The 25,781-nt window shown below is 32.7% G+C and overlaps 1 protein-coding gene across 2 annotated transcripts in view; it reads right to left on the reverse strand.

Annotated features, from left to right (window-relative positions):
• Nucleotides 1-3,511: 3,511 nt before the first annotated feature.
• The window catches only part of NUP37 (nucleoporin 37), a 36,031-nt gene continuing 13,761 nt past the window's right edge, over nucleotides 3,512-25,781 (reverse strand). Inside the window, exons 5-10 of one of the 2 annotated variants that reach the window (XM_081311468.1) lie at nucleotides 25,338-25,432; nucleotides 11,874-11,964; nucleotides 6,618-6,799; nucleotides 6,102-6,152; nucleotides 4,285-4,378; nucleotides 3,512-3,788 (exon numbers count right to left, since the gene is read on the reverse strand). In XM_081311468.1, the coding sequence (XP_081167594.1) occupies nucleotides 3,675-3,788; nucleotides 4,285-4,378; nucleotides 6,102-6,152; nucleotides 6,618-6,799; nucleotides 11,874-11,964; nucleotides 25,338-25,432 (627 nt within the window). In that variant the 3' untranslated portion in view covers nucleotides 3,512-3,674. The remainder of the gene's footprint in view (nucleotides 3,789-4,284; nucleotides 4,379-6,101; nucleotides 6,153-6,617; nucleotides 6,800-11,873; nucleotides 11,965-25,337; nucleotides 25,433-25,781) is intronic. The other variant, XM_081311467.1, reaches the window with a different exon arrangement.

Genomic DNA, 25,781 nt, shown 5'->3' on the forward strand with positions numbered 1-25,781 from the left:
CCAAACCTGGAGTCACATAATACAAGATGACAGACCTAACTCAATATATTGGGAACTTCTCAACTCCCTTGATTTCTGACTGAAATCTCAAAGCCACTATGGGAGTGAAGGGTCCATTGGCAGGCTCATTTCCCCTTCTACCTGTTAAGGTGTTAAGGAAAGAAAGAGGCAGATGTCAGGACGGCTGAAGTCAATGTCTGTTGGAAATATGTAAGCAAGTTTGATCTTGGGGTGTCTTATCTTAGGACTATAGGAAATCATGTTTTCTAAGGAAAAGGATTTTGACAGTGGTAGTATGAATAATTTTGAGAAACCCGTGCAATAATTTCATATTCTCCCAGGTATTTGCCCTTAGTAGGTTGGGTTTTTGTAAAGATCATATATGTAATATGTGAACACAGTTAATGTGTCAATTGGATGGAATCATGGCACAAGTAATATGTCAAAAATGCAGAATTCCAGAATTACTCTTCAGGCCCTCTAGAGTTTAATGTGTTTGTGATGTGAATTCAGCATGGAGTGAGAGCTCTGAGATGGCGCTCCCTCTCTCTCTCTCTCTCTCTATATATATATATATATATATATATATATATATGAATGACCAGGTCCTCTACTTGCTCAAAATTAAGTACTAGGGAAATGTTATTAAATAAGTCTAATATTTGAGATCTACAGATTGCAGGTGAGGAACATTCCTATGGATGTTCTCCTGAAACATGCAAGTTGGAGAGAAATGCATAATTAGTTCTTTACAACACAGCTTGAAGCACTAGTGTCCAACACCCAGGAGAATCAGTCCTAAGGAACTTTTGGCAAAGTATTTAAAACTCTGGTGTCTAAATCTTAAAAGAAAAAGATTTTTTTGAGGGGATAGTGATAGGCTAGCTAGACACTAAAATAATCTATTACACAATAATTATAATAAAATATTATTCTAGCTTATTAAATACCTAGTTTTCATTGGAATTTGTGGAAGAAACATTAAGATGGCAGCAGTTCATTAAAAAACAACTTCTAATGGTCTGATTTAAATTTCATGTGAACGAAGAAAGTAATTTCTTATGATTACAGTCTAAGTAAAAATGAACTCATTTGGTTAGTTTCCATCTTCCTTATCACTACAATATAATTTATCATTAGTCGCTTCTGGCTTGCTTTAGAGGTTAGCAGTCTAGCACTTATTTCCTTTGTACACTGTCTCAAAAATAGAGATTTCCTAAAACAGTATTAGAAAGTTCTTACTTGAGATGGCTACAAAGATTAACCTTAATTTTGGCCAGAGTCTAATCTCATCTGGATTTGGCTCAATAATAGGACAACAGCTGTGTTTACAGAAAGATCAAAGTTTTGTACTTAACCACCATTAGAACAGAGACCAGCAACATTACTGTCTTTTACTACAAAGAAATAGACACTCAACTCAATACAGCATTATAAATGGTAGAGAGGTAAGCATTTCACAATTCTTTAAGATCTATTGAGTTCCTCCAATTGTTTTCAAAAGCTGAGAAAACTCCTCTTTTACTATTATTCATAAGGATTTTATAAGCTTATATAAATAAGAAAGTCCTAAGGTGGAGTTCCCGTTAAAAATTAGTTGAGAAGGCAAATAACTTTATAAAAAAGACATAAGTTAAACAGAAATAAACTGATCCAAAGAATTTCCAGACCAATGTCACTTGATCCTACATAAGGGTAACAATTGTTTTTACTAAAGTAGTTCAAAAGAACAGCTGTAAAGGTAAAAAAAAATAGATTAAATGCTTTTGCTTTCCTATGAAGTCTGTGTGTGTGCACGTAAAACAAACTGCTTATGTTGAATTTGAGTATGATACATCATAAAAAGGATGTATTTTTTCTTTTTGTGAAATGAGATCTTCAAAGTTGATATCCTAATTATTTTCTTTTTACTGTACTAGGTAAAAAATGGTTATTATAAATGGAAATCATGTTAATAGCAAATTAAAACATCTACTTATTTTTAAAGGTATTATTTCTTTAAATGTATGATTAGAAATGCATGCTGTTTTGAATCAACAAGGTGTTAAGATGAAAGAACAGAGTGTTCTCTTCTGTCCTTATTACTGAGCACAGAGACAGCTTGATAAAGATATACTGGAACAGCGTGCTGTGTCTGAGGACTTGACCAAGCTCTTATGAGGAATGTGTGGAAATGAATCTCCAAAATGGTCCTGTGCACTCTGCAAATTTTCTGTAAACTTGTAAAGGCTACTGGTATGGTATAAAGGTGGGTTAAACTGAGTTAATGTTTTGAGCAATAGAGAACCATGAAGAGAGTCTGGAGCAACTCTTTCTTCAAAATTATTAAATTAGTCTGGGCCATAATACTATCTCATAACTCCCCAATCAGCATTTCTGGGATAATGTCAGATTTTGAACAACTGCAAAAAACCAGACACAAATGTGCAAACCAGATTTCAATTTCTTGTCCACTGACATGAGATTTAAAACAGCCACAGGAACATTTCTAGGTCAATGTCAATATGTAGTCACAAATTACCAAAGTAAGAAACAAATTAGAGTCCATGGGTGTGTGATTTTGTGTTCTGGCATGGGAGAGACACTGAAATATTCATAACATATAAGCCAAATCATAAAAAATAAAATTGAGACTTATGATCCCATCATTTTGAAAGAGTAGGATTTAGCTTTGACATCTTGCAGATTTGTGATATCCTGACATTTGCTTCAACAGTCTTAAATAATACAAGTTTTAGAACATGACTTTTTTGTTTTTCTTTCAACAATGTTTGCAAGTGAAGCAATTCCGAAGAAAACTTAATCTCAACAGAAGAAAAACCCTTTTGGACATACCCATAAACAAACGTGGAAAACTAAAACTGGAAACAATATCAGAACTCGTTTGTTACTTATCAAGAATTAGAAGTGATGACCAATAACTAATTCTCCATGAACATTTCCTCATGTCTTAGTCTAATGGAAACATATTTCAAAAAACAAAGTTTACTAAGGTAAAAGAATACCATTACACCACGTTTCTTAGTAAGAATGATGAAGATCCATAAAAGAGGGAAGGGTGTTCAAGGTATAAATCACAAGTCATTTTTTCTGGTGAATTTTATCCCTTACACCAGATACTTTAAGAGCACCAAGTCCAGACCAAAGCTTCTGCACACAGGGCAGGGTAACATAATCAGTCACAGTTTGAAGAAATTGAAAATCTTTTTTAAAAATATTAAATTGACTAACAATCTTTAATAAATAATGAGGAAGTTTAACATCCCTAAACATATAGATTGCTAACAAAAATATGTACACACTTTCGGAGTACATGGAAATATCGTATTCTCCTTTTGTAAATGTTTGACCCTGAGAATTAGGAAAAGAGCATATACTTAATATAGAAGACAAAACACCCTTGGAACAGTACTTTGATAAAATCAAAATTATTTTTCCCATCATCTCTTCTCTGGAGCTGAGCTGCTAAGTTAATTATATAGTCTTACACGATGATTTTAAAAAATATAGAGAGTAAGAAAATAATTTTTCAAATCATCAATATTTTATTTAACAAAAGCAATAACTGAGACATTTCTAGAATTTACAGTATATCTGATATAAAAATAAGGAGTTTCCAAAATATGTACTAAAAATACAAAGTTTAAGAATCTAAAGTACAGAGAAAATTTATTTTATATTTCAGTCACCCAAAACAACAGCTTGTGGTCTCCTCCAATTGCACACAGTGGGAGAGTTCTATGCCAGGAAAGGCCAGATCCAACGGCTACAGAACCAGTGAGGACAGGCTATAAAATATGAGAAGAATTAAAGAGGCAAAATAAATGCCCAAAGCTCATAAATGAAAACTAAAAATAATAAATGCACTGATAAAATTATCTTCGTTAAGAGCAGAAATACTAAAAATATGCTTCATCAAAGGTGAAATGCAAATTATCTATTTGTAACCAGTTTGAATGAAGGCTACAATCCATTTATGAATAACTGATATTGCCCTGACTGAAGAATTTTTGCAGTTGGCATCAACCAAACAAACCAAATTTGATTAATATATTTAGATGAAAGAGAAAATACAGAAGCAACAGAAGAACTATGCTTCTTACAAGGATTCTGGCAAAAAAAGAAAATCCGTTGTCACTGGTGATTTAAACATCGAAAATGCTTTCTCTTTCAATTTAAGCAGATAAAAGACATAAGTGTCTTTAGTTACAAGTTACAAATTTGTGAAAAAATCAAATCACAAATTTAAAAAAACAGATATTCCATGAAAGATTTTGACATTACCTGAGTGTGTCCTAGATGATGAATCTGCAACTGGCTTGTCATTTTGCCTGGATAACCAGTGGTTGCAAACAAGTGTTCACTAATTGTGGACCATCTAAGAAATGAGAAAGCATAAGAATTAAGCACAACTTACTACGGATAACTATGAGGTTTTCTGAAATGAGTTCTCCCCCACCTCGCACAAAAGCAAAAGTTTTCTAATTCTAAATCTGGTAATGTGGTTTTACATTTAGACTGGAAATAATTATAGTTAGCTATTAATATGTTTTCATTTTGTGAATATTGTTTTCTTTTTTCCTTTTTTTGGTTGTTGTTACACATGGAAAGAACACCTTTATTTTATTTGTTTGATTTTTGTGTGGTGCTAAGGATTGAGCCCAGTGCCTCACACATGCTAGGTAAGCGCTCTGCCCTGAGCTACAGTCCCAGTGCCATATTTATTGTTATTATGTCACTGTATTAAGCTCCAAGGTTACACAAGGTTAGCATAGTCCTTTTCTTCTACCCAAGGGGCAAACGGTGTAGTCAGAAATACAAGGCACAAATAAGACAACAGATATAAAAATCTCATAGTACAATACATTTAGTAAATAAATTTAATGTTGTTAACATTTCTTATAAAATTAGCAATACATTTATATGTTTAAATCCTTTGGGATGATATAAATGTCTAGAATATTTAAATATTTAAGCTTCAAGGCATCTTGGACATTGTGGTTTACCACATCAGTGTTGCTGGAATTCTGACAACACGCCTAGCTAGCATAATAAATGGTGTGTGTGGGGCGGCAGCTGGGATTGTGGCTCAGTGGTAGAGCAGTCGCCTAGCACAGGCGGGACCTGGGTTTGATTTAAAAACATGGCTAGTTTTGTACATTCTTAGTTGCCTACCAACAGTTATTCTGCCCCCTTTTTAGGCTAATTGAACCCCAACTTTTTCTGGCACAGTATGTCCAACCCCAGGAGATGAGACATAACTAGCTTAAGGCAGTCACAGCAATCCCCAATGAAAGGAGAGTGCTCCTGGTTCTCCTCTGACATTAGACAATCTGGCATGAGGCTAGATGCCTGCAACTCTGGTAGCCATCTTAGAGCTTTGAATCAACCAGCCTCAAGCCTGACCATTGAGGATGGCAAAGTAAAGAATTAAAAGTATCTGAGCTCTTTATTAACACTGGAGAGCTGCTAAACCAACACCCACACAGTTTCTTAAGTACCACAGATCATTGGTTTAAAAATATTTGTTTGCTACCAGCTCTGAAGTCAGGATGCAGCTTATATTTATGGCATTCTTACATTACTTAAATATATTTTATTCTCAATAATGGTGTCCCAAGTCCTACAATTTTGGGGGGATATTTTAGATTTGATGAAAAATAACATATTAAAAATGTTCTATTGATTGTAGTATCTGTTATTTGGTTTGCCTGTTGTTTAAAACTGAAAGCAACTAACTGATTACACTTTACAATGGAATAGTATGAAAAATGAAATGAATGAAAAAGATCAAGGCATGTCAATTTAAGTAAAAATGAAAGCCATCATGTCAAAGATGAGGAAATATACTATTTGGCATGTTCTCATTTAAAACACAACAATGAGCTTTTTATAAAGTAAACATAGGTAAGTACATTTACATCTTTATCAGCACAGAACAATAAGGAAGCATAATATATATTTCAAATGTTGAGTGATACTGACAGAGTGGCAACATGTATTTTTGTGAGTTATAAAATTTTTCAGAGAAAATATCTGGAAAAACCCCCACTCGTAGATTAGACCAAAAGACAAAACCTCCAACAAAAATGGTTCATTACCTGAATAGGTAGGCTCGATCCATGTGCACAGGTCTTGTCTCTTGAGGATAACTAAAAAAGGATTTTGCATTGTGTGATTTTAATGTGTTAGACTCAAGTAGATGAAATGAAATTAAGGTTTTAATGATGTTTTCTCTTTAAAAGCCCAATATACTTAAGTTGTAACAAAATTCCAAGTAAGCACCCAGTTAAAATAGATAAACTATGACAAGACTTAGAATCATTCATTATAGGGCACATCTTTCAACAGGATCAGAGTTATTCTTCTTTTCTAACATAAGTAAACATTGCTCAGATCAAAGATTTCCTCCTCTGTGTTGTCCTTTCTGGGTTACTCCCAAAGTAAACCTGCAAAGCATGAATATGTTATGCGAAACCCAGAGCTCCAGCCCTTCTACAGGAGACACTTATTTTCATTCCACTTGGAGGTCCAGATTATAAGCATAGCCCAGCAGATCATTTAGTGATTGTTACTGGCTTTTTGGTAAGCAAGAGACAAACATGCTAAGGAAGTACCTGGACCGAGTGATATCCCAAATTATCCAATCATTTCCTGCAACAGCTCCAACTTTGAAGGTGTTTTTTAAGCACCAGTGTGCTGACATTAATGGTATCTGTTCTGATTCAAGAGACAAAATAGCCTGTTGGGCCAACAGATCATAAAATCGGATTGTTCCATTCTTCTCTGCAACCATCAGCTGCAAATGAGAAAAAGAAAAGAACACTTAACCACTGATCTCACTAGCTAACCCTGAGAAACAAGCAGAGATTCAATGCTATACTACTAAAAGTAAACATATGCTTATGTTTAAAAAGAGATAAAACACAAAGGAAATAAGAAAGCTATGCAAAAATATCTATAAAATATGGGGAAAAAAGAAACAAAAACTTCAGTTAAAGATTCAAGAAATTTTTTTTAAATACTTTTTAGTGTTGATGGACCTATATTTTATTCATTTATTTACATGTGGTGCTGAGAATTGAACCCAGTGCCTCACATATGTGAGGCAAGCACTCTACCACTGAGCCACAACCCCAGCCCACCCTCCCCCAACAACAACAACAAAAAAAACAATTTTAAATGATGATGCTAGGCAGAAGAGATCAACCTAAACATTCATTCTGAGAAAAGTTAACCTTTTATGTTAGCTTTATTGTCTGGCAAGGATAGCCAAGTATATATCCTGTATTATACATCCTTATGCAATTTGTTTCCAGAGTGGAAGGCAGCATTGGAACAGTTGAAGAGCTCAGGTAGTTCTGAGTAGCAAGGTTGCTTCCTCCAGTTAAAAACTGATCGACTCCAACATATGATCAACAGCTCTCTCATTTCTAAACTGGAAATTGGAGGATGAGGATAGCTAATGGGTTGTTGCAGTGATTAAATGAGTAGCCTCACACTCAATATTCCCTTTTTTCTAAGATGCCACTGATTTAAGATATTCAATAATCAGTGTTTTTAATCTGTGACTTATCAAATGCACAAATTAAGAGAGTGCTGTGTCTATCTAAGTATATGAGCTGTTGATGCCCAAAGAAAGTGCTCTATAAAATTCTCTGTGAAGTTCTTTCTTTTTAAGAATGCTGTTTAAATTCTGATTATATTAAGATAAAAACATCACTGAAGGTGTGAACTAACAGTGGTAGACTGGAAAGAATGTGGAAACTGGCATGAAAACTCCTAGTCTCTGCCACAATCTGATGAAAGACCTGAAATTTACTTCTTTCTCACCCATAAAATGGGGGACAATTATATCAGACTCAAAAAATTACTATATGGCTAAAATGTGATTGGACTTGTATCACAAAATAGCATAAAATGTTGTTACTACTTCTAACAAGATAGGCCATCTCTAGCTCAGGGGTTTTGGCAGACATTCCATTACTCTTCTAACAGTCCTCCATTGAACATCTACTTTATTTATATATACAGTTGACTCTCATTATTTGTGGGAGTTAGGTACTCTAAAATGGCTGCAAACAATGAATTAGCAAATTTTGAACAACTGTTCCTAGGGTAAATATAGGGTTAGATTCTTGGAAGCTCCCAAGATCATTTTTCATAACTGGTCAATGCACACATACCTTTGTGTTTCTGTTTAAAGACACCTTATGTAACATATATTGATTCATTAACATAGACTTCATAAGCAAAACCACTATAACTTATTCCTGAAAACAGCTTATCTACACATATATTTTCTCTATAAGGCATAGCACTGCCTTTTACTTAGGAACACGATATAGCATTTCAGTACTATGTTTTGGGGCCATTTTACACAGTAAAATTAACAACAAAAAGTACAAAGATGTAAAAAATGTGCCACTGGCAGACCATGGAAAAGACATGTATTTATTTTACAAGGACTAAGACAAGAAGGCAGTGCTGCCTTGTCTGACCTTATGTGGGAATGTGCACATTAGATGTTTCAATGTTTTTGCTGCTCTGCACATGTCTGTGATTTCAAAAGTGCTAAGAATACTGATTTTGTGGTGACAAATACATTTTAATAAGTAGATTAATTTATAAATTCAAAATCTGTGAATAATGAGGATCAACTTTATACAAATATACATGTAAACACTGTTAATTAACAGAAGTCAAAGATAAAAGACATGAGCCTCAATCTCAAGAAAATTTCCATTTTACTATATGTATTTTGTGATTTCCAGATTTTATGGCTCCTTTATGCAGTTTATATCCCATGTGATTTTTTTCTAAGAATTCTATGAGACAGGTAATCAGAGACCCAACTCTCTTCTCTTTTGTTTTTTCCATCAAGATCAAGCATAAGAGGATAAAAATTCTGTGTTTGATCTGACATGGTAGGCCACTGAAAAGCACTGGATTGTTATAGCTGTAAAAAATACCTTCAACATCTGATTGCTTACTATGTACTTTTAAAAGGATTTTAGAAATGTTAACTCATTTAGTGATGCTATAAAAAAGTATCTATTTTATAAGTTGAGGAAATGAAGGCAGTAAATGAGAGAGTTTAAACAACTACTGAGTGGCAGGCTTGAACTTAACTTCAGGCAGTTAACACAAGAGTCCACACTCTAAACCAATTCTCTATGACACTTTTCTGTATTCTAAGCTTCTAAGTTTAGGAGTGATATGTGAATCTGTTATTTTAAGAATATTAACCAAAAAGGAAGAAGGATTTTCAAAGAGTGGAGAGTCAGAGACCTCAGAAACAATCAATGCCTGATGGAAGCTAACTAAGAGAACAGGAAAAGGAAGATGCATCTTAAGGAAGAAAGGAACAAGAAGAGTTAGTGACATGAAGGAACAAGTAGAGTTAGGACATGAAGGCATGGAAATGCTTGTTGAGGGAAGGAAAGAATTAGATATGACTTTAGGTTTGTGAGTTAATGTGATTTGGAGCAGGGACTTCCAAACATTAGGAAATCATAGAAACATTAAATATAAAAGGAATTTTAATGATCTTTAGAAGAAAAATAAAGCATATGGAAGAAAGTGATCTGAAATATTAACAAATTCAGCATTAATTTACACGTTTGGAGATAGATGTTGTAATAAATTTTCTTACTTCTCATCTAGGTCATTTATTAAAAAAGTAGTTTATTGTAGTTAAACATAGCAGTATTAACATTTTGGTAGAATCTTTGTTTTAAGTAGATTCACGGCTCTAGGGGAGAAATCTAGGCATAAAACAAAATTTAGGACCTGGATTCAGAAATAACACTTAAGCATCTAACATGAATAAATTAGAACATTTTGTTCATACATATATCCAGAGAATAATTCTCATAAAAAGATCTAATAGGCCTGAAACAAATTTCCAAGGAATCCCAGGGTCAAAGAACACACCAACAGTCTGGGGCTTACCTCTTCTGTGAAAGCTGTGAGAAGATCTGATTATTTGTTCTTTATGTTAGTAGTCTACTAAGTAGATTTTTAAAAATTCTAATACTTATTATCTGTGATGCTGTATTTACATGTATTTCTTCCTTAAAAGTCAGAGTATAACTTAAAGAAGGAAACTTATTCCTTTTATTACGCCCTATTACAAGAGGGTATAGTATCAGTAGAAACTAATCCTTGGGACAACTCACAAATACATAGGGAAAAAAAAAGATGACGGTATAAAAAGAAAAAGATACATGCAAAGTTACTCAAGAGGACTAGGGTAGTGCAGCTAGGGCTTTCAAGACAGAGGTGCTCCATGGTGGAAAAGCTGCCTTGGGATTAAGAATTAAGGAAAAGGACATTTTATGTGTTGAAAATATCAGTGGTAATTTCTAAAAGAAGTGGCACTGAATGAGACAGTGGTTGGACCAAGAGACGGGAAAACAGAACCCAAGTTAAAAGTTATGGGCAATAGATTCAAATGTTTAGAAATAAAAGGTGTAAAAGTTTAAAATTTAAAGGAAATATGGAAGACTGCAATCATCAACAGCAAAAACTACTGAGTTGAGTTGCTTAGGTTCAAATGCCAATTCTTTCACTTACCAGTGATATGACTCTGGGCAAGTTTATTTAACTTCTCTGAACCTTGGTTTCCTTATCTGTGAAATGGAGATCATCTGAGACTCATAAGAGTACCATGAAAAGTAAATGAAATGCTAGCTGAGGGCCCAGTGCGCTTGAGCATTATTTGTTTGCCATGGTCAGTCAAATTTATCATTTTGTGCAAACTTAAGGACATTACAGAATGAAGAAAGTGTATAAAGACATAGAGGACTGTGAAAATAGGATGCCTAAGGGACAGGAATGAACCCCAGAGAACAGCTGAAAGATTACGTTTAAGAAAGCTGAAACTTCTTAGATTCTACTCAGATATAATAAATGTAGTGATGTTAAATAGAAAATATTGGCCAACAACATAACTTTTTTTTTGGTGCTGGGGATTGAACCTAGGGGTGCTTAACCATTGAGCTATACCCTTAGCCCCTTTTTATATCTTATTTAGAGACAGGGTCTCACTGAGTTGCTTAGGGCCTCAGTGAGGCTGGCTTTCAAATCACTATCCTCCTGTCTCAGCCTCCTGAACTGCTGAAATTACAGCATGAGCCATCAATAACAACTCTTACTGAATGGCTCCTGTTTTCCCAGTGAAATGAGAGTTAAGACCAATTGATAATCAGACCTCTTAGTGTACCTTTAGTATTTTTAGGAAGCTCTACTCCGAATAGAAATTGAACATCACTGTAACCAGGGAAAATCTGCCTGAAGTCACTGATGCTTCCTGTTTATATGTTATGGCTCACAAGCTTGGATGTGCCTTTATTTATCTTTTTCTTTACTTTTGGTATTGGGGATTGAACTAGGGTTGCTTTACCACTGAGTTATAAAACCAGCCCTTTTTATTGTTTATTTTGAGACAGGGCCTCTCTGAGTTGCTGTGGGCCTTACTAAATTGCTGAGGCTGGCTCAAACTCACAATCCTGCCTCAGCCTTTGGAGATGCTGGGATTATGGGCAGGTGCCACTGTGCCTGTCCTTTTTCCTTTATTTACTTCACAATGCTACTAGATCATCTGGGTATAAGTTTTTAGACTAAATCTGCTAAACATCAGGAAAAGTGTACTCTGAATAAATGCCACTTGTGGATGATGGCTGTCAAATTAAAACTAACAATTTTAGATAAACTTTTAAAGTACAGATATCTAGACTAATCCAAATGTACTCATGCCAATTAGTGTTTCTGAGATGGGAAGCCATTGATTTTTCTCTTCTATGGGTATATGTATTGTATCTTATATGTCTTTTCAGCTGATTAAAGAAAGCTAAATTATAAATAATAACCTTAAAATTTTCTTCAGGATGCCAGCACACACTCATTCCAGGGGAATGAAGAACAAAATGAGCTGTTTGTGCTCCTTCCAAGTTCCAAATCCTAATAAAAGAATAAGAGTATAATGTTAAATATTCTTGATAAATTACTAGTAAAATCAAATTTCCATAAATTTATTCAAAGCTCTTATTACAAATTATGATAAACACTTGTAATTATTTTAAAAGACAATTAACACTGCTATTAGAAAGTATGAAAAGTGGTATGAAGAATTTAGTTTTACTAAAATCATGAAACAAAGAGACACACATTTTTTAATTAATATAAGATAGCAACACAATAATTTGTTTTTCAATTATACTCTTTACCTTATGGCAAGATCTTGAAGCTTCTAGGTAAATTATCAGAGTACATTTTCACCTAGTAGTCACTTCAATTAACCAGGAATGCTTAACCCCCCACCCGCTACCCAGCACTTTCATTTTAAAAATAACATATAAAGAAGCTAATATGAAGTGGTGATGTGCATTTAGAGGCATAATCATTTTCCACAGATGGAATTGCTTATGCCATGTACCTTTGGGTTTCCAACCCAGAGGATACTTCCTATGTTATACAGTTTCCAATCTGGCTCACTTCTTCAGTGTTCTCTCCCAAAGGTAGCTGGACTTGATAGCTACTAGATTAAAGTGTGTTGAAGACCGGGCACTTGGTTCCTCCTACTCTTTTTGTCCTCATTAGTTACAAATCCATGGTAACAAGGACCAGGTTACTCAGACATGGATCTCCCATGCATTCCCACCTACAGTGGGGAATTAAGACTCTATAATCTCAGGTATGGTACTTTGTTCTGAGAACTGCTATTCCCCACCCAGACTTTTTATGTCAACTTAAGTCTTCTTACTCAGCTACTATTATATGGTACTGGAAGAGATTAGCATGCAAAGATAGAAATTAGTAGGTGGCTGGCAAAGTGCCCACAGAATTATGGTCTTTGAGAACTGAACACTTCAGGGACTGGGGCATAGACCAGTGGATTCTGTGCTTAGCATGCTTAAGACCCTGGGTTCGTGGGTTCATTTTCTTCTGGTTTTTATAGTTTCTCTCTCTTTAGGATGAAAACAATTTCAAAAAATTTCAGGAATATATCTTATGCATAGAGTTAAATTTTATTTCAAAGAATGTAGATATATTTATTAGACAATGCTACTCTGTGTTAAATGACATTATTTCAAATATTTTTCTTCCTTGTAGAAATTACAGAGTATCATAGTTGCACATAAACTAACATTTTTTATGATTATCTTCTTGATTAAATATTTGAAGCATACACTTTTCTTTTGCTAAATCAACACTTTTCATCTGCATTTACTACACAGGGGAGACAATTACAATTTAATCGAAGAGGGGAATCACATTTACCAATGGTTTATACAATTGAATTTCACTTCCCACAGTGAATGAGATTATTAATTATGAAAATTGAATATTTCTTTCTTCTCTATTTTCATTTGCATAATATAGCACTGGGCTTGCATATATTTTGCCACTACCGAAACAGCATAAAATTTTCTTCCAAATTCAGTGAATCCCATGAGAAGATGGTTTAAAACATCCATTCTTTTGATCTTATTCTAATATATATGATTTTTTTGTTGGCTACTATATAAATTGAGGAAATACATACCAGACATTTTTATGAGTTTTTTTCAACATTTTCAAATGAAGGAGAGAAAAGGAATAGAAAATCTAGGTTGAGATATAAAATTGTCAACTAATTAAGTATATTCCAATAAGCCAAAATTTAAAACAGTATTTTATCCTGAATAGAACCTAATTTTTTTAAAAAACTGACTTGAACACAAGGAAGGTTTAAAGAGAGTGATCCAGATTAATTTTGGGGGGACTAGGATAAAATGATTTATGGTTCATATTTATATGCTTATTCAATAATTCTCAGTGGTTGCAAACTTAAGTAACTAAGTATGCAAAATACAACAAATTGGGCTGAAATAAGTTATCCTAACCAAATTAGCTACAGATGGTATAATTTAGGTTGTTAAGGCCTATTTCCTTTTTTGATAAATTATAAAATTAAGCCCTTCTCAAATCCTTTTATGGAACTCAACTCATTTTTCTTTGTCTTTACTACATGGTTCATATAGTTCACATTAGTTTCTTCAGATAAAGTCACATTGCTTTTTTAAAAAATATATCATGTGTAATAAAAGTATACAAATCTTAGGTATATAATTAAAACTGAATACACTCAATGAGAACAGAACCCAAATCCACAGAGTATTTCCAGAATTCCAAAAGTTGCCTTGTGTTCCCATCACATTTCCTTGCTTTTTCACAGAAGAGCTGACTACTAACACTGCTATCCTAACTTCTACTAACACCATAGCTTACTTTTGTCTGTATTTTACAATCATATGTTACATATTTTTTTGGTCATTAGGTTTTATGAGATTTGCAAACTTTGCTGCGTGTTGTAATCTCTTCATTCTCATCTATCAAAAAGAGAAATAAGACTTAACAACTCAATTATACAGTATTCCATTATTTAAGTATACCACAGCATATTTATTCATTGTACTGCTGACAGATATTTAGGTTGTTTCCAATTTTTGGTATTACCAAAAATGCCACTATAAACCTTTTGTACATGGTCCAATTTTATTGAGTATAGATATACATATACCACCCCCGTTACATACACATACCTGCTAGGTACATACCTAGGCACGGAATTGCTGGACCATAGTTTACAAATATGTTCTTCAGGTATCACTGAACAGTTTTCCAAATTAGCTGTACCTCATACTTTCTTTCATTGTTAGTTTTTAATTACCAATGGAAAAAAGCTAAAACTTTCTCTTATTTCTGATTAAATACTGTCAGAATGGCAAAAGGCACAGCTTTTCAGTTGGCCTTATTTTGTAATTCTTGCATTTTATATTGTTCTTTTTATATATCTATGTATGTATATATTTATGTAAGTTTTAAAATGTAGTGAATACAATATACAGAAGCTCTATAAATGGATTTCCTTGTGACAGATTCTTCCTTTCTCCCTCTGTAGAAATGAAGAGAAAGAGAAAGCAATTTCTTAATGTTCCCACTTACGTATTTCTTGTATGCTTACCAAGAGGGAATATGGGTTTTTTTTTCCCCAGCAAACCATTGTTTATATATATGATGTAAAGTCTTATTGTTGTAATTATATAATTGTTATTATATAAATGGATAAAACATGAAAATAGCAGAGCTCTTTTGATGAAGTTATTGGCAACTAAGGCTATTTCTAAAAGGGAAAAAAGACCCTCTTAAATTAGGTATGTGAGACAGTTAAAAAAACTTAAATAACAACAAAAAAATCTTCAAAATTCAGATGTATTCTGAATTAAGACTACTTTTGTAAGTGTTGTATTCATTGTAGACATTGTATTATGGTTGTTGCTCATGTAGAACAAGAATCCAATGCCAATCAATGACTCATAACCTAAGAAAAAAGCTTGGGCCCAATAAAAAAAGATTGGCAAATGTTTTTTTTCATATATATGTTGTATATCTGAATAAGACAGGTAGGCATACTTTCAAAATGATTTCCTGAGTTTACTGACTTTTTGGTTTTCTAAGAACTACTGGTCTAGATCATTAAAGGAAAAAAAAAAAAGGGTTTCTACCATAACAGGAAAACAAATTTAAAATTTGGAAATTCAGGTTTTAGTATTGTCAAATTTATTTAGCATGAAATTTTTTATAATAATAAAATTACTAAAAAAAATTAATTTTAAGGGCTCATTGTCTTCTTAATAAACAAATATATGAAACGACAATGGACTACTTATAGAAGTATGGCATAAATGTTACCAGGTTAAATTACCTGGGCCAAAAAGTTAGGAGCTATATGAAATACACATGTATACATATTTAACTGTTTGCAAAGGAAAAGCTTCTAAGGTAAAGGTCATCTGCTAATACATTAAGAAGTCAGATCCAGTGAATCAAAAGGCACAGGTACAGTATTACTCTCAAGTGAAATAAACTACAGTTTTGACCCAATTTGAACTGTAATTATAACAAACATCTTCCCTCTCACCATTACTGTAGTCCTAAATAGAACTGTTCTTGTTAATCATAAAAAGGATGGATGAAGAGTTAACTGGGTCTAAGATTATGAATTATACTTACTTTACTTTTAGTAGTTTATTGCTAAAATTATTTCCTCATTTCAGACCCAGTGCTTTTCAGCAGAACTTCATTAAGTATCCCTACCATATAGAACCCAAATACAATTATCCCATTTAATTAATAAAAAGGTACTATAAATTTGGTGTTGGCATATTGGGATATCTTAGATATTCTCAAAAGACTTTTAAATGGACAATTAGCAGAGGTTGATACTCTGTTTGAGAATTCAAAAGGAAATTTCCTGGGTAATACTCTGTTCTTTTTGTTCTCCATTTTTAATTGGCAGCTCATTGTCTCCTAGGGAGTTCATTGTAGAAGGAAGTTTCTGCTACCAAATGTTTTTGACAGCACAGACAAAAGAAGGAATGGATGAGATTAAATGACACATCTGTATCCATTTGGCCCTCTGTAAAGGGTAAAGCAAAGAATACACCACAATCTTTCTAAAAGACATGACTAGATCATATGAATCAGTGAACTGAATAATTAAATTAGAAAACAAGAACAAAAGTAATACTACAGAGATGTAGTTATAAGGATGAAGAGGTACTTTACAATATCCCTGAGTGCAAGAATGGGACCTCCTGTGTATCCTAAACAAGAAACACATTTTTCACTGAGTTTTTGATAGCAAATTGAGGATTTTCTCTCTCATTTCCAAGTAATCAGGAAACAAGATACTTGTGATGTAGATGATTGAAAAAAAAAAAAGTTAAGCCATGGCATATTTCTTTAGTAAGTAAACACACAACTGGAAAGGTAAATAAAGCAAGTAATAAATAATTTATTGCTGAAATAACTGTTTAAGCACAAAAGAAGTTCAAAGGTAGGGAATCTTCTAACTAAAGGCCCCAATCCAGGGATTAGATTGACAAATCTTGATAGTGGGTTTGGTAGGTTAGAGTGGTGAATAAACTTTGTTAGTAATGGCTCAGACTCTGAAGAACATTGAAAGATAAAAGTTTTAAAAGGGAGCAAAACCAAAATGGCATGATAGCTTTCAAGCTATCATAAAAGATACTTTATAAAAGATACTTTAGTAAAGTATTTTCAAATATATTTAGAAAATAAGACTAACTGACTCCTATTGTTTTTAAGTACTCAAGTCTACCGAGCTAGTAGTAGTGACAGTTTGCTAGCAGCATTAATAGATTATTTTACTAACTTCTGAATAAGAACTAAAAAGAGAGATTAAGCAGAAATTACAAGTTTAATATCCCAGAAGTGAGAAACGGAAGATACCCCATAGCAGAATTAACATCTCATTTAAAAACTTAATAAGTAGATTTTTCAAGGAAGGGAATTGTGATAAATTTTGTCACATTCATCAGAATTAAACTCAACTGCAAAGAAATACCATACGGTAGTTTTCAAACAGATCATATATAATTTCATCTTTAAGGAGTTCAGAGTAGGACTTGTAAATTCTTTAACTGACACAATCCTTAATACAAATACCCTTTATACTATCTAGGAAATATGAGAATTTCATGATGTCCAACAAAAGTTTCGATAAAACTTTACAATTTAAAATTTGACTACATGCTAAATATGAAAACTATAGATAAGGCAAAGTAGTCCTCATTATGCACATTAAAGGATTTCAAAGTAAACCTGAAAAGTATTTGTACATGACTCCCATTTATATAATTCACTTAATGTAACCACATGAGGGCCACATAAGGCAAGCTGAAATTACTGTAATCACTGGTTTGGTAAAAGACTTTAATAAATACTGGTTTTGTATTTCATCTAGAAGGGCACATGAGAAAGAACAAAGTGTTGAATATCACAGAGTGGTGTTAGCAGTACATCATCATGCAACATTTTAGAAAATTCTTTAATCACTTTATTGATTTTTAGGATATAATAATCTTTCATTAACATTTGGTTTTATTCATTGAATAAAAAGGTCTGAAACTATGATCACAAGGTTTTATTATTTTCAGACAGTATTTTTTTATACACAGAATCCTTAACTTCTATTTATTGAGAGTATTATCAAACAACACAAACTATCAATTTTACTCCATTCTCAAAGCTCTGCTAAACTTATACAACAATTACTCTTGATTAAACATATTCTAGAAATTAGAGGGAATTTTAGAAGATAAGCAGCGAACTTTATTTCCTGATTTAACCATAACCTTATAATGAGTAATAGGAATTTATCCTGATTTCACTTCATATCTGGAATTATTTAGGCATGGTTTATGTGCTCCTAAACACAGATTACCTCCCAAGAATAGTTCATTGGCCTATCTTCAGAAGGTTCTCAGTCCCCTTTTGTCTGCTTCCCACTAGGACTGTTTTTAAATATATCACATATTTTGTGATCCCAACTGGGGTGGGGGAGAAAGACTACTGCATTCTAATTAGGGATCTTACAAGACTCTCAAATGTATCAAGACAAAGGTGATATGGCAAGAACTCACCATGTGGTACACAAAAGACATTTGATAAACACTGTTTTCCCTCTTCTAACATTTTTCCTCTTGTAACCCTATACTACTGGCTTAGTGACTAGCTTAGGTAATTTAGTATTCCCTTATCCGATAGTGTGATTATATTCCTAAAAACAAAACAAAGTTATTCTTTATTTCTTATATCCTGTCCCTTCTCCCATTCTTTAAAAAAAATGATCCTAGCTAGAACATGGCATTTACAATTATTTCATGTTTTACAGACGAAGGGAATGGTACCTTATGTGTCTCTAATTCATTAGTCTTATACTAATTCCTAGTTTCTAGAAGTCAATTTTCCTTTGCCATAAATTTTTAATCTAATATCTTAAAAGATTATTGAAGGGTAAGGAGGAACAGAAAATGGATTTACTTCTGACATCCTTTGTAGATACAGTGAGTACTGGGTTGTATGTTTCTTTTGTATCCCCAAAGTACTAAATGTTGATTCTACTGAATGTGTTTACTAAATACTTGTTGATCTGACTTGTTCTTACAGAATGGTACTGTTTCTGATACAAAAGAACATCTACTATTTGGCATTAACTGGGAATGAGATGTTCTGTGAGTTTTTTAAATAATAAGCTTAACCCATTAAAATATTTAAATACCACTTTTACCTTCTTTTGGAGGCAGGAGACAATAAATCTATCTAAATGAATATGTACTTTTTTTACCTCTAAAACATTATAATGATTTTTACTTCCTTTTGATGATACTGGGTCATAACTATGAATGTCAGTATTTATGTCTTCCTGTACAATTGCATAGAAGAGCACATATAATACACACAGATCAAACCAGTAATTATATGACCCAATGTATGTACACATACATATTTGTGTGTATATATGTTCATACAAGATCCTGAATGGCTAGTAATCCCACAATTTATTGGGGAATATCTTTTGTTAAACACATCTGTTAGATGCTTTTTTTTTTTTTTGTAATAACACTTTTATAAAGATACTGCGACACATACATAGTTGTATTCATTCCTTTACCCAGATTCACTGATTTATGATTTTGTAGCATTATTTTAAATGCTCAAAATACTGCCATAAAAATAATATATCAGTGGTTCTCAACAAGTAAGTGGCATTTTTGGTTGTCCTAATGATTGGGGTGCCACAGGGCAGGCAGTGGCTAAGAGTCACCAATACTAATAATTATATAACTTTCAAATGACAGACTAAGCTTTAGAAACTCATAAAAGGTGGGAACATTTCAAGAGAGAAGATAAGTTTTCTGCAATGTTTTTCAATACTTTGTTCCTTGGCAAAACACTGAATTATTTGATACTATACATATACAAACTGGATGATTTGCAATATTTTCCTTCTGTTTTTCAATTTAACATCCTATAGATTGTTTTGCTATGTTAGTTCCTCTTTCTCTTAAGCCTATTTAACTTGTTCTATTATAACTAACACAAGCCTTTATTGTAATACTGTAGTTTGCTCAGGGCTATGATGCTGTAGAACTCCAGATGGCACTATTTACACTGTACTCTATGCCAATAATATCCGTGGACCATGCACTTGGTAGTCTTGCCTTTGCCTTAAAATTTCCTGTTATTTTCTGATATGCAATCCTATTCATTATAAAGAGGAAAAAAGACTATTTCAGTATGCAGACATATGTAGTTTTAACACTATTATTCTATAAACATGAGTTTATTTATTCTATAAAAATATAATACAATTAAGGCACTTTAATTTTTTTTGTAACTATATATTGTTCTCAATAGGCTAAATTGAGATCTCAGTTTTCATAATATTGCACAGATCATAGATTAAAACTAGAAGGAATCTGATAAAAACGTAACCAATCTTCTACCATAATAATATTTCATATTATCAGTAGCACCTTAGTTCACAGTGTGAATCTTTATTCTGTGTGATTCAGAATGCCAATTTTCAAACAAAATACATGTATTTCATGAATCTACTGAGGAAATAGGCTGTTTTAAAATCGTGTTACTAAGGCCACCAATCTACTAACTAATTATAGTATTATCTCTCTCTTAGAAATGTCAAAATCAAACATTAGAAAATGTGCATAGATCAAAATAGTGAAGTAATTTCAAAAATTACTTTTTAAAAGAGACACTGGGTCAGAGACATTTTTTCTCTGCCCTTTATAGTACAGATGTTAAGACTATATCGTAAGACTGTGCTATGCTGTAGTCTCTTTTGTTGTATATGTGCAACAATAAAATATTCTTTCGATGAAGCTATAATATTTTACATATTAAAGCCTAGCATTAAAAAATGTGATGTACTACAAAATTCACATTTTTAAAATACATAACACAAGGGCACTTGGTACATTTACAGTGTTGTCTACTATGTAGTTCCACAACATATTCATTATCCCAATAGAATCACAGAAAATGTGGCCTTTTGGTCTCGCTTATTTCAGTTAATATAATATTTCTAAGGTTCATTCAAGTTGTAGCATGTATCAATACTTCATTCCTTTCATGAAGAATATTCCGGTATATGGATATACCACATTTTGTTTACCCATTTATCCACTGATAAATCCACACATTTGAGCTATTTTCATCTTTTGAGAATAGCATTGACAGAAATATTCCTTTACAAATTTTTATTTGAACACATTTCCGGAATTCTTTTGGGTATATACTTAGGGGTAGAATTGCTGGGATACATGATAATTCAACACTTAACTTTTTGAGAAACTGCAAAATTATCCTCTATAATGGTTGCACTGTACCATTTTATAATGATTCCAGTAAAGTATTAGGGTTCCAATTCCTTCACGTTTTTCTAAACACCTGTTATTGTTCCATTTTAAAATCATAGCTATTTTAGTGAATATCTGTGGTTTTGACTTGCATTTCCCTAATAATCAATGACATTTAGCACTTTTTCATGTACTGAATAACATTTGTATAACTTCTTTGTATAACTGTCTATTCAAGTACTTCCTCCACATTTAAACTGGGTTGTCTTTTCATTGTTGAATTATTATAAGAGTTTTCATGTATCTGAATACAACACTCTTACTAGATTTATGATTTACACATATTTTCTCCTACCCTGTAAGTTATCTCTTCACCCTTCTAACAGCCTCTTTTGATGCCCAGAGGTTTTTAATTTTGATTAAGTTGAATTTATGCATTTTCTTTTGTTTTATATGTTTTTTGGTGTTGTATTTAAGAAACCATTGTCAACTCCAAGGTCTTTAAGATTTGTCCTTATATTTTCTTCTAAGAAATTTTCTTCTAAGGATTTTGCATGTATATTTATAATGGATACTGGTCTGTATTTTCTTTTCTTTCTTAAGGTTTATTGATATCTGAGTAATGCTGGCCTCACAGAATAAGTTAAAATGTGTTCCCTCCTGTTTTCTGAAAGTCTTTGAGAAAGATTGGTGTTAATTTTTTAAATGTTTGGTGGAAATTACAAGTGAGGCATTATGTCCTCTGTTGGGAGTTTTAGTTTTTTTACAGATTCAAACTCCTTTGTTTGTTATAGGTCTAATCAGATTTTCCTTCTTCTTGAGGCAGTTGTGGCAGTTTTCTATTTCTGGGAATGTGTCCATTTCATTTAGATTATCTAATTTGTTGGTAATAATTGTTCATATTTTTTAAGAACAAAAGCAACATCCTCATTTTTTTCTGATATATTTATTGGGTATACTTTCTCTCTTTTCTTCTGTTTAGTCAACAGCTTGTTAATTCTGTTGAATTTTTTTGGAGAACCAACTTTTTGGTTCTCTATCCTCTGATCTTTATTTTCTTCCTTCTGTTAGCTGTGGTGCTAGTTTGTCCTTTTTTTTTAGTTCTAAGGTATAAAGTTAGGTTGCTGATTTGACACCTTCTTTTCTAATGTAGGTTCACAGATACAAACTTCCTTCCCAGCACTGCTTTTGCTGCATCTCATAAGTTTTATACACTGTGCTTTGTTGTTATTCATCTCAAAATATTTTGCATTGTATTTCCTTCTTTGACCCACTATAATTTGAGTGCCACATTTAATAAACATGAATTTGTAGATTCTTACAGTATTCCTTAATTTCTAGTTTTATTCCAATGCAGTCTAATATGATTTACATTTTTCTCAGTTTACTGATGATTGTCTTAAGGCCTAACATATGCTTTATTCTTGAAAAAATTCCATGTGCACTTGAGAAGAATGTGTATTATGCTAATGGTGGAAATGTTTCGAGTGTTTTAGTGTACGTCTGTTACATTTAGTTTTATGTTGTTGAAGTCCTTTGTTTCTTTATTGATCTTCTATATGGATTTAGCACAGTTTTTTTTTTTTTTCATTTTTAATTTATTTTATGCCTGGTATCATCTGTTCCCAAGGTGATAAAGGCTTTGACTGAGATCAGACAAGGATTTCAATAATGTACCTTTACCACCAACATGAAGGCCCAGAGTATGATTGGCATTACTTTAGTCAGTGTGAAAAGTCATACCCATGATGTAAATGGCTCTTCGCTCTGTCCAAATTACACACTTTGCATGTGCTAGTGTCCTTATTTGTACTTTGGCAAGTCTATCCTTTGAGTTAATGAAGATGGTGGTACTGAAATGTATTTCTATTACTGGGTATCCCTTTAGAATTTCTCTCCTTTACAACTGTGAGAGTATGCATTACACTATTCTTTTAACTTCTTGTTTTACATAGTTGCATCTTCTGGTGGTTGTATTTTTTTTTAAAATTTAATTCTGTCCATACTGTTTAGTTTTATTAGCCAATCAGAGTTGTTGTTTACTTCTGGTTAGTGAATTAAACTGACAAATTCTAAATTTAGCTACCCAGCTAATACTGTAATGATGATGTGTACCAACTTCAAAATATCAGAGGCTTACAAAAATAAGCACAATTTTTTCCTCATGGGTCTATGGGAAGCTGTTTCATAATGCCAGATGGTTCCATATCTGCTCTAGTATTTCTCATTCTGGGGCCATTAGCTATCTAGGACATGCTCACCTTACCACAGATGATAGAGCACAAGAGGTCAAGTCAAACCAGGTAAAACATTTAAAGCTTCTGCTGGTGTCACACTTGCTAACATCACACTGGCCTAAATGAGTCACAAAGTTAAGCCCAATGGGATAGGAAAATCTCCCTCCATTAGAGGGGGTAAGGAGTGTGAATACCTGCTACACAGTAATACCATCAACCATAATCTAGCAAAATCAGACACTCAGGCACAATGTAGATAGTTTTTCAAAAAGATAAATTTATTTAAAGGACCTACTCTGAAGCTAAGCCCTTTATTTTATAAAGGAATTATGTCCTTTCTTTTATGAAATGATGATAATGAAAGGTGATAACACTTAAAATTCTTATTGTTTAATTAAAAAAAAGCTGGAAATCACCAAGATTTCTGGAGAAATTTACTAGTCTATAAAAAAAACTTCAAACGTCTACTACAAGAAAAAAAATAATCATAGACCTCTGAGTATTCCTATGTCTCTCTGGCTGTTATTCACCATTCACAGGTTATTCCTTGGCTTGCAAATACTCCCATTTCCTCCCTTTTCAAGTTTTATTATTCCAAATGCTTGTGATTTGAAATATCCATGTTTTAGAGAACTGAAATGCCAATATTTATATCTAGTGATTTATTACCTTGAAAATGACCCATTTTAAGGTCTCTATACAAACTTGGTTTTGTAAATACTTGGGGACCTAAAATTTTAATGTCATATAAATCTTTCATCTCCCTGACATAAAAATTTTAACAGGCAGTGCATACATAAAGAATAATGGCCTATAATTCTGAAACTTTAAAAAGGTGAGCTATATAAAGATAAAAAATTATAAAAAAGTAGCCAGCAATTTTACTATTATATCACTATTAATTACATCACTATTAATGATATTTAATAGTTTTAAAAATATGTATATAATAATTAATAAATATTAATGATTTTGACAAAGCTTTTTCAGTTATTTAAAACTATGCAAAACAGCAGAGCAGTATCTTTTGATCACAGTATTGATAAAGCCAATGAAGAAATTGGTACTCCTCTAATGACTGATTATCTCATTTCACTCCTGACTTCTCAGTTTATTTCCACCTCCTACTCTTGCTCTTCAGCTTGTTTTTGTGATATTCTCCAGCTTTAGGAACTATTAAAATGTTATAGCTACATCATCCATTCTAGACTAGGGGGTAGGATGGAAGAACATGATACTGAAATGTATTTGCAGAAAACCTTATATAAAGACTTTTGAATTTGTCAAAATACCAAATTTTCCATGAGTCTCATGTAACAAGTTGAGATTTGCAGTTCATTATTATACATTTATTTAAACATGATCTGTGACATAACTTTATAATATGATAATGGTCTTTTATTGTTCTATTGATCTTGCCCAATATTGGATCTAATGTATATTTAAATTTTACAAAAGTGTACATCTAAAATAAGAGGCAGAAAGATATTCACAAAGTTAATGAAAGTTTCCATTAACTGGGATGAAAACTGACTTCACTGATTTTGAAAATCACGTTGGTGCCAAATCTCTGATTTAAATAGAATGTTTCTTTAATAATAATTTGTGCAATTTATATAAATGTTATATAAATGTTTATATAAATTTATATAAATGCATGTACATTTTTTTAAGTTGTAGATGGATATAATAATTTTTAACTATTTATTTTTATGTGGGCTGAGGAGCGAACCCAGTGCCTCACACTTGCTAGGTAAGCACTCCACCACAAAGCTACAACCCTAGTCCCTATCTAATTTTTAAAATATATATTCTCATTAAAATAAAAGGAAAATTTATAAATGTGGTTATAACATAAGCCACATACCTGCAGGTATGATCATCACTCACACTTGCGATTTCTCGACCTTCTTTGGGATCAAATGCCAAACCATTAATGAAATCTGAATGACCCTCTAATACCTGACAAAATGGGAAATTTAATAAGAAAACAGGAAAATAATCTACAATACTCCTATCAAATATATTTACTTCTCTGCGCCAAGAGATTTCAATGCATGTTTCTTTTTTCTATAAATATTTCTTTGGCAAGCTGCTATTTTTAAAGCATGATTTATACACCCACTTTTTGAGAAGGTTTGTCTTGGAAAGAAGTTAGTCATTCAACACACTGCTTATTAGCTTAGTCTAACTTTTCTCGTATGCATTTCTTCCAAAAACATGCATACTTTTTTACTGTACCTGTCCTTGTCTCACCTCCTTTCTCATTTATCACATGCTAAAAAACCTCTTAGGGGTACTGGGATTGAGT

The sequence above is a fragment of the Spermophilus citellus genome, assembly GCF_964194105.1.
Source record: "Spermophilus citellus genome assembly, chromosome: 10".
Taxonomy (NCBI): Eukaryota; Metazoa; Chordata; class Mammalia; order Rodentia; family Sciuridae; genus Spermophilus; species Spermophilus citellus.